Source organism: Hypanus sabinus, chromosome 2 (assembly GCF_030144855.1).
Source record: "Hypanus sabinus isolate sHypSab1 chromosome 2, sHypSab1.hap1, whole genome shotgun sequence".
Lineage (NCBI taxonomy): Eukaryota > Metazoa > Chordata > Chondrichthyes > Myliobatiformes > Dasyatidae > Hypanus > Hypanus sabinus.
The window spans coordinates 21,126,122-21,141,139 of record NC_082707.1 but is presented as its reverse complement, the minus strand read 5'-3'; the positions used below and the strand labels follow the sequence as shown (position 1 = coordinate 21,141,139).

At 45.2% G+C, this 15,018-nt stretch overlaps 1 protein-coding gene across 1 annotated transcript in view; it reads right to left on the bottom strand.

Annotated features, from left to right (window-relative positions):
* The window catches only part of LOC132406878 (E3 ubiquitin-protein ligase SIAH1-like), a 32,473-nt gene extending 17,909 nt beyond the window's left edge, over nt 1-14,564 (bottom strand). The window contains exon 1 of the mRNA XM_059992973.1: nt 13,921-14,564. Coding sequence (XP_059848956.1) covers nt 13,921-14,382 — 462 coding nt within the window. The 5' untranslated portion in view covers nt 14,383-14,564. The remainder of the gene's footprint in view (nt 1-13,920) is intronic.
* Between the last annotated feature and the right edge of the window lie 454 nt (nt 14,565-15,018).

Genomic DNA, 15,018 nt, shown 5'->3' with positions numbered 1-15,018 from the left:
GTGGGAAGGTTTGTTTAATGCTGCAAGGTGGGGTTTGAACTTGAGTTTCAGGGGGATGGGAACAAGAGCGCCAAAACAGATAGTGGAGAGGTTGTGGATAAAGATGTTAAGCCTACATACAGTTAGGGATCAAAAGTTAGAGCACGGTGGGACTAACGTTCTGAACTGTGTATGTTTCAATGGAAGAAGTATTGTAGAAAAGGCAGATGAGCTTGGGGCATGGATCTTGACATGGAATTATGATATTGTAGCCATTAGTGAGATTTGGTTGCAGGATGGGCAGGACTGGCTGCTCAGTGTTCCAAGGTTCAGTTGTTTTAGATGTGACAGAGTGAGTTTTGATAGAGGACTGGATGGGAAAGAATTTGTCAAATGTGTTCAGGAAAGTTTCCGTAATCATTACATAGAAGTCCCAAAGAGAGTGCGCGCAATATTTGATCTGCTATCAGGGAACAAGGCAGGGCAGGTGACAAATTTGTGTCGGGGAACATCTTGTGATCATAATGCCATTACTTTCAGGGTAATTATGGAAAAGGATAGGTCTGGTCCTAGAGTTAAGATTCTAAATTGCAGAAAGTCCAGCTTTGATGGTATTCTGGCAAGTGAGAGTGGGTCAGGTTGTTTTCTGGCAAAGATGCACTTGATAAGTGAGGGGCTTTCAAAAGTGAAATGTTGAGAGTCACAGAGTTTGTATGTTTCTGTCAGAATAAAAGGCCTGGATAACAGGTTTAGGGAACCTTTGCTTGAGAGGTATTGAGGCCCTGGTTAAGAAAAAAAAAAGGTGGTGCATAGCGGGTTTAGGCAGGTAGGAGCAAATGAGGTACCCGAGGAGTGCAGCTGATGAACTGGTCCTTTGGCCAACCAGGATGCCAATCAAAACCAATTCCATCTGCCTGTACATGCTCTGTATCCCTCCATTCACCGCCAGTTCACGTGCACGCACAAACTCCTCTTAAACACCATCAACTTCCCTTGCTGCCTCTGGGACAGTTTTGCAAATTATCCTAAATAGTGTAAAATCTCTCAGATACACATTTTAAGTTATACCAAAAAATATCAGTTACCCACCAAAACAAAAATCACTCTGCTTTTACTGCATGCTTGCCTAATCACTCCATTTCAAAATGGAATTACCAGAATTTACGCTGACAAACGCAGCAGGCCAAATCGAAGCCCGGAGCTCAAAGTTCAAAGTAAATTCATCTGTTCACTGTGGCTGGGAAGCATGGTGAATCCAGCCTGTTCTCAGTGTTGAGGGGAGAACGGTGGCCAGGAATCCATCACCGCAGTAAACCCAGAACAGAATTTGAAATCCTAGTAATTGGAGAGGGATTGTCGGGGTCTTGGTGATGCAAAAACAAAGGCTGTACTTTAGTAAATAAAAACACAAAATGCTGGCAGAACTCAGCAGGCCAGACAGCATCTATGGGAGGAGGTAGTGACGACGTTTCGGGCCGAAACCCTTCATCAGGACAGCACCTCCCCATAGATGCTGTCTGGCCTGCTGAGTTATGCCAGCATTTTGTGTTTTTATTAATTTCCGGCATCTGCAGATTCACTCGTGTTGCTGTACTTTAATAAGGTCACTTAGATTTTATTTGCAGATTCATCACCACACATACATCGAAACAGTGCAACATGTTAAGTGTTTTCAGATTTTTGTTTTAGTAAACATTCAAGTAAAAATTAAGTAGTGAGCAACAACTAAAGACTTTTTTTTGGCGGGTTTCGGGGTTTGAGCTCCTCATATTGTCCGAGACCCTGTTGTCATTCATTGCTCACTGTGATGATCTTGGACGGTGCGCACCTCCTGCCTCCAGACCGATAGACATGGGAATGGAATGGCTTTGCAGTAACATTCAAATCAAGCTGATTGTCAAAGAAGAACACAGAACAGTACAGCACAGGACAGACCCTTCAGCCTACGACGTTGAGCGCTGCACTAAAGCTTTCTTGCAGCAGCATCACAGGCAAGAACATGATATGAATTATAAATAAATTACATGAAATAATGAAAATAAAGATTGCAAAAGATTTTAGTGCAGAAACAGAAGCAGACAGTGAAAGTCCAAGGCAGTGTAGAGGTGGGCCAGAGTGATCTGTAACATAACAACCGGAGGGAAAAAGACTGCATGCGTTCATCCAATCTCTACACATCATAATTGTGCACATCTCCCCCTCATTCCAGTCAGTAAGGTCCTAACCTAGTCTGCCTTTTCCCCATAACTCGGGTCCTCAAGTCTGTAAAAACACAAGATCATAAGAGAAAGGAGCAGGATCAGGCCATTTGGCCCCTCGAGTTTGCTCTGCTCTTTCATCACAGCTGAACTAATTTTCCCTCTCACCCCCAATCTCCTGCCTTCCCCTGGTATCCCTCCATGACCTGACTAATCATGAACCTATCAACCTCTGCCTTAAACACATATAACTTGGCCTCCACAGCTGCCTGTGACAAAGAATTCCAGATTTACCACTCTCTGGCTAAAGAAATTCCTCTTCATATCCATTCTAACTGGATGTTCTTCTATCCCAAGGCTGTGCACTCTGGTCTTAGACTCCCCCACCGTAGAAAACATTCTCTCCACATCCACTCTTTTGAGGCCTCTCAACATTCGATAGGTTTCCATGAGGTCCCGCCTCATTCTTCTGAGTTCCAGTGAGTAGCAGCCCAGTCATCAAATGCTCCTCATTTGATGTCCCTTTCATTCCCAGAATTATTCTCGTGAACCTCCTCTGAACCCTCTCCGGTTTCAGCACTGTCATCTGTCAAGTCACCTCTCATCCTCCTTCACTCCAAAGAGAAAAGCCCTAGCTTGCTTAACCTATCCTCATAAGACATGCTCTGCAATCCAGGCAGCATCCTGATAAATCTCCTCTGCACTCCCTCTAAAACTTCTACATCTTTCCTACACTGAGGCGACACAAACTGAACACAGTATTTCAAGTGTGATCCAACCTGAGTTTTATAGAGCAGCAACATTACCCCACAAGATAACGACTTGAACAGTTAGCATCACCATTGTAGACCAATGTCTAAGAGCCAGCACCTTAGTTTCCCCAGGATGGAAATGGTTAATATGAGACAGCATTACTTTATAATGATTGAATGAAAGTTTATGGTGGGGGTGGGGGTGGGGAAAGGATTAAGAGGCAAGTTTTTTGTTTAAACAGTGCTGAGTGAGTGGTACGTGCTGTCAGGGTTGGTGGTAGAGGCAGATACATTAGGGGTATTTAAGAGACTTGTAGATAAGCAGATAGAAAGAAAAAATGAGGGCTCTACAGGAGGGAAGTGCTAGATTCATCTTGGAACAGATTAAAGGATCAGCACAACATTGTGGGCTGAAGGGCCTGTACTGTTTTACGTATAAGGAAGGAAATTCCATGCAGAACAAGCATCATGTGAGATGCAATTACCTCAGGTCCAATAGCCCAAATTGAGCCACTGGGCACCCTGGATCATGATTACTTGAGGCTGTGGTAGGGAGTTAAAAACTACCAGGGTTTAAAACCACTACCCCAGCAGACAATGGGCAGTGAGTATAGACCTGACATTTGCAGTTCGCCACATACAAGGACGCTTGATGGTCTGAGAGGTTTAATAGATACATTAAGAATATGCACTCAGTGGCTACCTCCTGTACCTAATAAAGTGGTCATAGTGTACGTTCGTGATCTTCTGCTGCTGTAGCTCATACATTTCAAGGTTCGATGTGTTGTGCTTTTAGAGATGCTCTTCTGCACTCCACTGTTGGAACTCATGGTTATTTGAGTTACCGTTGCCTTCTTGTCAGCTTGAATCAGTCTAACCAACCTCCCCTGACCTTTCATGAGAGTTGTATTCGCTCACAGAACTGCTGCTCACTGGATGCGTTTTTTGTATCTCGCACCATTCTCTATAAAACTTCAGCGATTGTTGTGCACCAAAATCCCAGGAGATCGACAGTTTCCGAAATACTCAAACCACCCAATCTGGCACCAACAATCATTCCATAGTCAAAGTCACAGCTCACATTTTTTCCCCCATTCTGATGTTGGGTCTGAACAACAACTGAACCTCCTGACCACATCTGCATACTTTTGTGAATCGAGATGTTGCCACATGTCTGGCTGATTAAATATTTGTATTAACAAGGTGTACAGGTGTATGTAATAAGGTGGTCAATGAATGTATAAACAGGGACATTGGTTACAATACATTTGAAACTGGCATTGGTTTATTATTGGCACAGTATTCACAGTGAACGGTAGGGCATTGAGGTGTGGGACCTGGGTATACTAATTCCTTGAAAGTGATATCACAGTTAGACAATGTCACAAAGAGAGCTACTGGCACATTGGCCTTCATATATCACAGTAACAAGTACAGGAGTTGGGATGTTGTGATGAAGTTCTATCAGACTTTGGTGTGACTATATTTAGACCACTGTGTGCCGTTGAGGTCAATTACCTACAGGAAATACTGAAAGAGTCATAGAAAATTCACAAGGATGTTGCTGGGACTGGAGGGTGTAGGAAAATGTTGAACAGGTTAGGACTTTATTCCCTGGAGAATTAGGAGAGATCATATGGAGGTATACAAGGTTACGATGGGTTTCAACAGATAAGGTGAATGCAAGCAGGCTTTCTCCCCCCTCCCCAGGATGAGTGAGACTAGATCTAGAGGTCATAGGTTTAGGGTGAAAGGTGTAATATTAATGAAGAGTCTGAGTGGGAACTTCAGAGTGTGATGAGAATGTAGAACCAGCTGCCAGCAGAAGTGATTGATACAGGCGACATAGCAATATTGTATAGAAGTTTTGGCAGGGACATGGTTTTCAAAGTTAGATGCTATACGTACTTTGGTAATGAACTTGAACATTTTGAACTGTATTGAAGGGGTAAGGACGACTGGAAAAATAGAGGGCTACAGGTAACCCAAGGTTATTTCTAAAGTAAACAGATGTTCGGCACAACCTTGTGGGCTGAAGGGCCTGTTTGTGCTTTCGGTTTTCTATGTTTCTGTGACTATGCTCTGGTACTGGTGGAGGGAACCAGGCAGGAAACCTGGCTGGCACAGTCAAGTTATACGAAAGGCCTGTTTCTGCACTGTAGTGCTCCTGACGAACCAATGTTGTGGTACAACAAGCAACACAATATCCCAATTGTTATCAGAGGTGGAAGGTGAGCTTTAAAAGGAGCTACGCCACCAGTTTTAAAGGAAGACAGTCAAGAAGAGCATGCAATTATTAAGCCTCTAACTCTGTACTTACAAGGTTTGTAGATGACACAGACTCGGGGCACATTATTAGCTACACTTGCTCATTATTGCACATATCTAAACAGTATGAGGTGTTGGTCTTTTTAAAAATTGTGTTTTTGGGTTTCTTGCTTTGTAGCTGCCTGTAGGCAGCCAAACCTCAAGGTTGTACAAGTTATGCATTCTTTGATTATAAATGTACTTTGAAACATTATTACAGCAACAGTGACCCCGGTTCAATTTCTGCCGCTGTTTCTTTGGAGTTTGTGTTCTCCTCATGGGGTTTCTCCGGTTTCCTCACAGCCCAAAGACAAACCTATTAGGTTAATCGTTCACATGGGTATAATTGAGCTCATTAGTCTGGAAGGTCTTGTTACGATGGAGCATTCCCAAATAAAAATTAATCAATTGGAAGCGGAAGTAGATGTGGGTTCAGTTGGTGCTGGATAGGTACATGGATGAGAGGGATATGGTCTGGTTGCAGGTAGATGGGACTAGACAGAAGTTTGGATCGCTATGGACCAGATGGGCCGAAGGGCCTGTTTTTCTGCTGCAGTACTCCAAGTGACCCATATCCTCCAGTTCCCATTTCTGTACAAAAAGTTACCACCGGAATGGGGTCCAGAAACACACTCAATCAGGATTTACTGCAAATGGAGGCAAAAGTCAACAGGCTGTTCCACATGGACAGACACGCAGAATCAATTTCATTTTCAAAGGTTAAGAGTAATTTCAATTAAAATTGCACTCAGAATCTAAGGTTGATAGTGAAGAACTAACACAAGGTAAAAATATTTTGCACATTACATTATGGAATGTGCTAGCCAAGGCAGATTCCATAGGAATTTCCAGAAGAATATGGGACAAATACATGGAAGGGAAACACTGACAGAAAAAAAAAATCAAGATTCCCTGAACCTGTTAGCCTTGCCAACATTTTAACTTGCTTCATGACAATCTAACCCCTCCATTTTTCCATCATCCATTTGCCTAAGATTTTCTTAAATGTCCCTAATGTATCTGCCTTTATCACCACTACTGATAGCACATTCCTCACACCAACCACTCTGATTAAAAAAATTTACCTCTGATATCCCCTCTATACTTTTCTCCAATCAACTTAAAATTTATATCCCCTCATATTAGCCACTTGGACCCTGGAAAAACATCTGACTATCCAGTCAACACGCACTTCACACCTTTCAACATACACGCAAAAGACAAGCTTGAATCATGATTGATAATACGTTGAAGTCGTAAAGAAGGGTCTTGGCCCAAAACATTGACTGTTCACTCTTTTCCACAGATGCTGCCTGGCCTGCTGAGTTCCTCCAGCATTTTGTGTGTGTTGCTTGGATTACCACCATCTGCAGATTTTCTCTTGTTTGTGAATAGCTTTACAATTACAGTACATTTATACTAGAAGACTGAGAAAGGCTCTATATAAATGCAAGTCTCTGTGGGTGTAGCTGAATACACCATGGAACAAATCAAAGCTCAAAGTAAATTTTATATAAGTTTATATTTTCATGCGAACATACTAAGTAGAAGAAACACACTGAATGACCGCACCTACAGGGCAGACAGACAACCAATGCGCAAAGGACAACATACTGCAAATGCAAGAGAGAAAGTAATAATAAATAAGCAATAAATAGAGAACATGAGATGAAGAGTTCTTGAAAGGTAGTCCATGGGTTGTGGGAAGAGCTTCGTGTTGGGGCAAGTGAAGCTATCTCCTTCGGTTCAAGAGCCTGATGGTTGAGGGGTAATAACGGTTCCTAAACCTGGTGGTATGAACCCCAAGGCTTCTCTACCTTCTTCCTGATGGCAGCAGTGAGAAGAGAACACATCCTGGGTGGTCGTGGTCACTGATGATGGGTGCTGCTTTCCTGCGACAACATTCCATGTAGATGTGTTCAATGGTGGGAAAGGCTTTACCCGTGATGCACTGGGCTACATCCAATGTTCCCTCTAAGGTGTGCACGTGCACACATCTTTTGCTACGAGCACACAAACAAATATAAACTGCGCAGAAAAGGTTGTCACCCTCCATTTCACTGGCATGTTAAGTATATTTCACGATCTTACACAATCACATTTCCTTTTTTGTTTTCTGATGAGGACGGTGTTGACAACGTGGAGTTTGCGATGATTTGTCTGCAGATTTTACAACTGGCTTATTTATACTGCTTTTATTGAAGAGAATTTTTCAGTGCACACTTGTCACTGAGCAAAAAAATTGCACCGCACAAGGTTTTTGTGCACACTGATCATTACAAATTAGTGGGAACATTAGTTGCAACCAGTATTTTTTGTATGATTTTTCACTCAAGTTCATTGCTATTTCCATAACAGGCTGTGATGCAACTGGTCAATGTAGTCTCCACCGCACATTGTAGAAGTTTGCCAAAGTTCAAGAAGTCATGCCAAATCTTTGCAAACTTCTAAGGAAGTAGAGACACTTCCATGCTTTCATCATAATTGTATTTACATGCCGAGGCCAGGACAGATCCTCCAAAATGATAACAGAGGAATTTAAAATTGCTCACCCACTTCACCTCTGATCCCCCAATGAGCATTGGCTCATAGACCTCTGGTTTTCACCTCCGAGTCAATAATCAGCTCCTTGGTCTTGCTTACATTGAGTAAGAGGTGGTTGTGGCATCACAGCCAAGTTTTCAAACTTCCTCCTCTGTCGCTTCCCCTCCACCCCACACCCCAACATGAGCACAGTGTGATACGGATCTGAAACTTGATACCACTTTAAATGAAACTCACTGAGCTCATCAAAATCCTACGATTATCTCTGCTTGCCAAAGCAGGTTTTAAAAGTTACAGAGTGTGCATTTTCAAGTGAAAGCATTTTCCATGCAACGTAGGAATACTTGGATACTTTGAATGCCTCAGTGAACACACACAACGTCAGGAGGCTGCAAAACATTTTACTATGAACTTTTATATTTCAATTGAACAATCCTCTCTTTTTGGTCAAATTTCCAGAGGTGATGACCACAGACCTTGACGACTAGGCATTCGGCCCTCGCTCAAGATTGTCCCCATTTCCTTGAGCGAGAGTCCCAGCGTAGCTGCAGTTGAAGACACTTTTATTCTTTGCCCACGCATTACAGTACACAAGGAGCTGGTGTAAAAAGTCAGCACTTCACAGCGAAGGGCAGATTCAAATATTGATAGAAATTTCTATGACTTTGAACAAGTACTTCACTAAATGAAATGCAAAAACAACAATTCCGACCTGGTGTCAAAGGCTGTTGCTTAATAACACGATAACGAGTAATCAAGAACAGTTGTGAACATACAAGTAGTGAGATTTAGTAAACAGAAATAAACAAACCATATCAGGAAAGACACAACACTAGATATGATGCAACTGAATTAATAGAGCCTGACACACCTGGATCATTGCTGTGGATTCAGAATTGGGCTGGACATTGTGGTGTCAGCTCAGAAGGTTCACAGACAAAACACACCGCAGGTCCCAACCACCGACCCCTCGGTTAATGGTAGTAGCTCATGGCATAAAAAAAAGTTGGGAATGCCTGCCATAGGGTGTCTCAGTTGGTTATATGAACCCCGCTTTCCGCAACTACAGAATTATACAGGACAGACAGGATTATTTGGCCCCTCAGTGTCCATATTTGTTCTTTAGGTGCTGGCCAATCAGTCCCATCCCCTTTGCTCTCTGTATTCTGTATATTCGGGCAAATATTCCCATCTCCAACACCGTTTTCAAATTCACAACAGTGAGCCAAGTTGTACTTTGCAGACAACTGGCCATTTAGCAAGTGAGCAAAATTTGTAAAGCAAATTTGTTGATATCCTTGCCAATCCTCTAGACCCACAGAGTTGTACAGCACAGTAAAGTTTTTCCAACCACAGGAACATTGCCCACCTTGGTCACACTAACTATGGAGGACTACTGTTCCATGCCCAAACTGCACTTCAGGAAATTTGAACTCTGGGCTGTCTTTCTCTTATCTGTGTACCTGCATCAGCATACTATCTTATTGGCTCTTCACTCACCCCTGGAATATCTGGACAGCAAAGATCAAGCTATATATATATGTATATCAGGGTGCTCTGTATTGACTATAGCCCGGTATCCTCCTCTCAAAACTAAGTTTAAGACCTCGGCCTCAATACTCCCTTGTGCAAATGGATCCCCGATTTCCTCACTTGCAGACCCCAGTCAGTTCCGATTGGCAACAACATCTCCTCCCCAATCTCTATCAGCACTGGTGCACCACAAAGCTGAGTTCTCCGCCCCCTGCTTGACACTTATGATCGTGTGGCTCAGAACAGCTCCAATGCCATATTCAAGCTTGTTGACAACACCACTGTCATAGGCCAAATCAGAGGAGGTGATAAATCAGCATATAGGAGGGAGACTGAAAATCTAGCTGAGTGATGACACAATGTCAACAAGACCAAGGAGCTGATTACTGACTTAAGGCAGGGGAAACCAGAGGTCCATGAGCCAGTCCTCAGTGTAGGATCAGAGGTGGAAATGGTCAGCAACTTTAACTTCCTCGGTGTTATCATTTTAGAGGACCCTCAGTGGGCCCAGCATGCAAGTGCAATTACGAAAAGGACTTTCCTTAATCCTGCTTGCCAAGGTCAGTTCTTATACATGAAGCTGAGAAAAGCCATCGTTACTAACGTGCACTGCTCCTCTCAGATTGAGGAACTGAGTATCACCCTGTCTCACATCCTGCCTAGTGGCAACTTATTGCTCTCTTGTACACAACTATGAATAAACATCAGGACTGGAAAGGAAGAGGGTAGAAACTAGACTAAGCCAGCAGAAACTGAGGGCGTGGCAAGAACAGAATACAAGCTGGCAGTTAACAGGAGAGACCAGCTGAGGGGCGAGTTGAGTGGGGCATGAAGTAAGAAGCAGGGAGGTGATAAGGGATAGGGGAACCAGAATAGAAACATGGAAACCCTACAGCACAATACAGGCCCTTTGGCCTTCAAAGCTGTGCTGAACATGTCCTTACCTTAGAAATTACCTAGAGTTACCCATAGCCCTCTATTTTTCTAAGCTCCATGTACCTACCTATCCAGGAGTCTCTTAAAAGACCCTATCGTATCCACCTCCACCACTGTCGCTGGCAGCTCATTCCACACACTCACCACTCTCTGCATAAAAACTTACTCCTGACATCTCTTCTCTACCTGCTTCCAAGCACCTTAGAACTACGCCCTCTCGTGCTAGGCAATTCAGCCCTGGGGAAAAGCCTGTGACTATCCACACGATCGATGCCTCTCATCATCTTAAACACCTCTATCAGGCCACCTCTCATCCTCATTGTTCCAAGGAGAAAAGGCCGAGTTCACTCAACCTATTCTCATAAGGCATGCTCCCCAATCCAGGCAACATCCTTGTAAATCTCCTCTGCACCCTTTCTACGATTTCCACATCCTTCCTTTAGTGAGGCGACCAGAACTGAGCACAATACTCCAAGTGGGATCTGACCAGGGTCCTATATAGCTGCAACATTACCTCTCAGCTCCTAAATTCAATTCCACGATCGATGAAGGCCAATACACTGTACGCCTTCTTAACCACTGGGGCAACCTGTGCAGCTGCTTTGAGTGTCCTATGGACTCGGACCCCAAGATCCCTCTGATCCTCCACACTGCCTAGAGTCTTACCATTAACACCATACTTTGCCATCATATTTGACCTGCCAAAATGAACCACCTCACAATTCTCTGGGTTGAACTCCATCTGCCACTTCTCAGCCCAGTTTTAAATCCTATCAATGACCCGCTGTAACCTCTGACAGCCCTCCACACTATCCACAACACCCACAACCTTTGCGTCATCAGCAAACTTACTAACCCATCCCTCCACTTCTTCATCCAGGTCATTATAAAAATCACAAAGAGTAAGGGTCCCGGAACAGATCCCGGAGGCACTCCACTGGTCACCAACCTCCATGCAGAATAGGGAATGGAAAAAGGTTTGGGGGGGGGGGGGAAGGAAGACACACCTACCTTCCCCCTCACCTGGTTTCACCTAACACCTGCCATCTTCTTCCCCTCTCCCCCCTTCCTTTGCAGTCCTGATGAAGGTCTTGGCCCAAAACACCCACTATTTTCCCCCTCCTTTAATGCTGTCCAAGTTCCTCCAGCATTTTTGTGTGCATTAGACTTCGGCTCTCGATATCGTGCTGACTTTTAATCCAACTCTAAGATCAGTCTAACAGTTCCCTCCCACGTAGCCCACCTTGGGTCCACAGAGCCCTCAGTTAACAGAAGGGATCCATGGCATAAAATAGGTTGGGAACCCCTGTTCTTGATGCTCTGAATTGCCAGCATTTGCAGATTCCCTTGTGTTTATACACCATACACGTAACTTCGAAAAGTACTGAGCTGGTGCTGAAGTGCTCTGAGCTTGTAGAAGTCACTGTGGAAATGCCACATTTGCTTTGGTCACCTGGAGCCACAAGAGAACACATGGAGTGCCACCATTATATCTCCTCTGCCACTACTACCAGGGGTCTGCAATACCGCTGCACCCATCTCTCTTGAGAATGGTGCTGGAGCACCTTTCTTAAAAAAAATATCTTCCACCACCTTCACAGAGATCATTTAACTGTGAATCAATTATTCCAAGCCATGCTATTAGCAACTCCCAAACAGCGTTCAAATACAGTGTCTTTACAAGATGCGTGAGCCCAGCCATTATCAATACTCTTCAGAGATTGTCCGCCTGGCATCACTTGTGATGTGCACCAGCTGCGCATACAACCCTCCATCACCTGCTACCATGGCTTCACGCGACCCTGATTGGGGGCAAAGTAGGTGCTACACCTTTGTCAAGGGTGACCTGCAGGCTAGTGGAGGGAAGGAGCATCTCACACCTCCTCTGATGAGAACACATCTCCATCCTGCCACCCAGCACCTGGTAGAGGGCTGCCATTTACATTTGAGTTCCAAATCTTTTAAAAAAAACACAAAAGGACAAATCTAGCAAAAAGACAGACAGAATTTCTGAAAGACAATAAAATACTGGAGGAACTCAGCGTGTCAGGCCACGTCAATGCAGAGAAATAAACAGTTGGCATCTCAGGCCGAGATCCTTCACCAGGAAAGTGCCAACAGCTGGCAAGTGATGGGTGAATCCAGGCAAGGGGGAAGGGAGGTGGCCAGGGGAGGGCAGGGGTGGATGAAGGGGTGATAGGTGGAAGTAGTAAGAGCTGAAGCAGGAATCTGATAGGAGAGGAGAGTGGACTGCAGGACAAAGGGAAGGATAGGGAAATGATGGGCAGGCAAGGAGAAGGGGCAAGAGTTTGCAAAGCACTATTCTAAATGACAAACTCCGGCAAGAAATCCTCTGCAATTCTAAATTATATTGCCAGCGGATGGTCCATATTTGTTTGCAGAATATCACTTTAAAAGCAGACTTCTAAATGACAGCCCGATTGTAATGACGCTCTGCCCACTGCACCTCTGTGGGCCTGAAACACGAACACCCCCAGTCTAAGATCAAAAGTTCCATTTGCCTCTCATTGCTGACGTACTTCTCACTCTGCATAGTTTACAGACAAACAGAACTACAGGTGGCTTTCCACAATGACATTTAAGAAAACATTACAAAAAAAAACCTTCCCTCCTCTTCACCTTACTGACTGGTGGTTAACACTTCCCTCACTCCCTCCATCCTGATATTAACACACCCTCTCCATTAACTTGGCCCAAGACTTTCAGCTGCACATCACCACAGACCATACAACAGAGCAGAATTAGACCATTTGGCCCATCGAGCCTGCTCTGCCATTTGATCGCGGCTGTTATTTTTTTATTCTTCTCAACCCCATTCTCCCCGCCACCTTTGCCACTAACTAATCAAGAACCTATCAGCCGCCAGGCAGATTCAGGCCCCTCCTTCTCATCTCTGTTCTAAAGGAATTTCCTCTTATTCCGAGCCTATGCCCTCTGGTCCAAGGCCCCCCCCCCCCCCCTCACCCCACTTTAGAAAACATCCGCCCCACATCCACTCCTATCCAGGCCTTTCAATGTTCTCCAGAATAACACACTCAACATCCTTAGGGAAGACAAAACGATTAAGCAAGGATCTATGCCTAGAGTATCCAAGGAACCCGGCAAAGGCTTTTCTTAACAGACCTCGTGCCGAATCAGAGCCGAAAGCATCCAAGAGCAAAAGCGTTTACTCTCACCTCCAGCTCACAGGAATACAAGACTTTACACCTGCTACTTAGCACCTTGTCACTAACTCCAGGTATTTTATCGATGGCATAAGAAGCACAGTCATTGGTACAACGAGAGACCACGTTTACACCTCTGTTCAGGCACCTCCCCCTCCAATCAAAAGGTTCCAAGTTCCCATCCCTCACTGTGCAGAACAGGCTGCCTCTCTAGCGTGAGATGAGAGCTTCCCAAAAAAATCAGACCGGGGCCTCGGGCAAGTGTAAACGCCCTAGAATATTATTAATATTGATGGAGTAAATAGATCAAATTTGAAATCACATAACCAATAGCCGATGTCTGTAGAAGACTGTTTTGTTTTCAATTCAAAAGTACTTTAATGGTCAGGGCTTTCTGAAAGCCTCCCCCCCCCCCTCCACCCCCCGGAGAGGAAGACACAAAGAGGGGAAATGTCACCGCAGCCGATATGGAAAGAAGCTCCTTACCTTACATGGGAAGAGTACGGCCGAAGCCACTTTCTCCATTGCCAGATTTCTTATGCTGGGGGTGAGGGAGCCTCGGCAGGTGGGGCAACAAGTCAGTTTTTGCCGACAGGTGTTGCACACCAGATGGCCGGCTTGACATTGCAGAATAGGCGGCAGCACGTAGTCGAAGCAGACAGGGCACTCGAAGAGCGAGGTCAGCTCCTGAGCGGCGGCGGCAGCGGCGGCTGCTGCAGCGGCCACCGCCGCCTGGTGAGGGTGCAGAGGCGGAGGGGGAGAGGAGACCCCAGCGCCGAGGATCGCCGGCGTTCCACAGCCGCCCACGGCGCCGGTAGCAGCGGCGGCAGAAGGAGAAGCGGCGGCCGCAGCTGCAGCGGCGACCGCCGACAGGCCGCTCGGGGCCGGGGAAGGAGCCGTGTGCTTGCCGGCTTTGCTGCCTCCATTGCCCGCTCCGGCCGATGACATGACTGGCAAGCAGGAGGAAAGCCGGGCGAGGGCATGGGAGTCCCTCCCGCGACCTCCCAGTCCCGGGCCCGGCCGCTCCGGCTCCGGCTCCAGTTCCAAACACCACCAAATATTTAGACACAAGAAAATTGCTACACCGCGTTCTAGAACCTTGCAACACGGCGCCGTGACGTCAGCCCGGAGGGAAGCCCCACGTCACGTGAACCATTACTCCTGCCTCCTCCTCTCGCGGTCAACAGTAATGTACATTGGTATAGCGCCTATAGCAAAGTAACGCGAGCGTGACCCGATCCTGCACTTCTCCACCGTTAAATACGAACAGATAAGAAACGGTGTTCCTCCAGCAGATTGTTTGTTGCTTCAGATAAGAGTTGATTTTTTTTTAGCTTCAACTGCCTACAACCTACCAGTCAATCCTAGTAAAACTCTCTGACTGAAGAAATTCCTTCTCTAGGTTACATTGTCGGCACAACATTATGGGCCAAAGAACCTGTAATGTACTGTAAATATTCTATGACCATCTTCAATTAGTAATTTCTTAACTTCCGAACCGTTGTCCCTGCCGTGTATTAGTCCAAGAGCATCCACCTTGTCAAGCCCAATTAGAATCACAACTGTTTCAATAAGATCACAAAA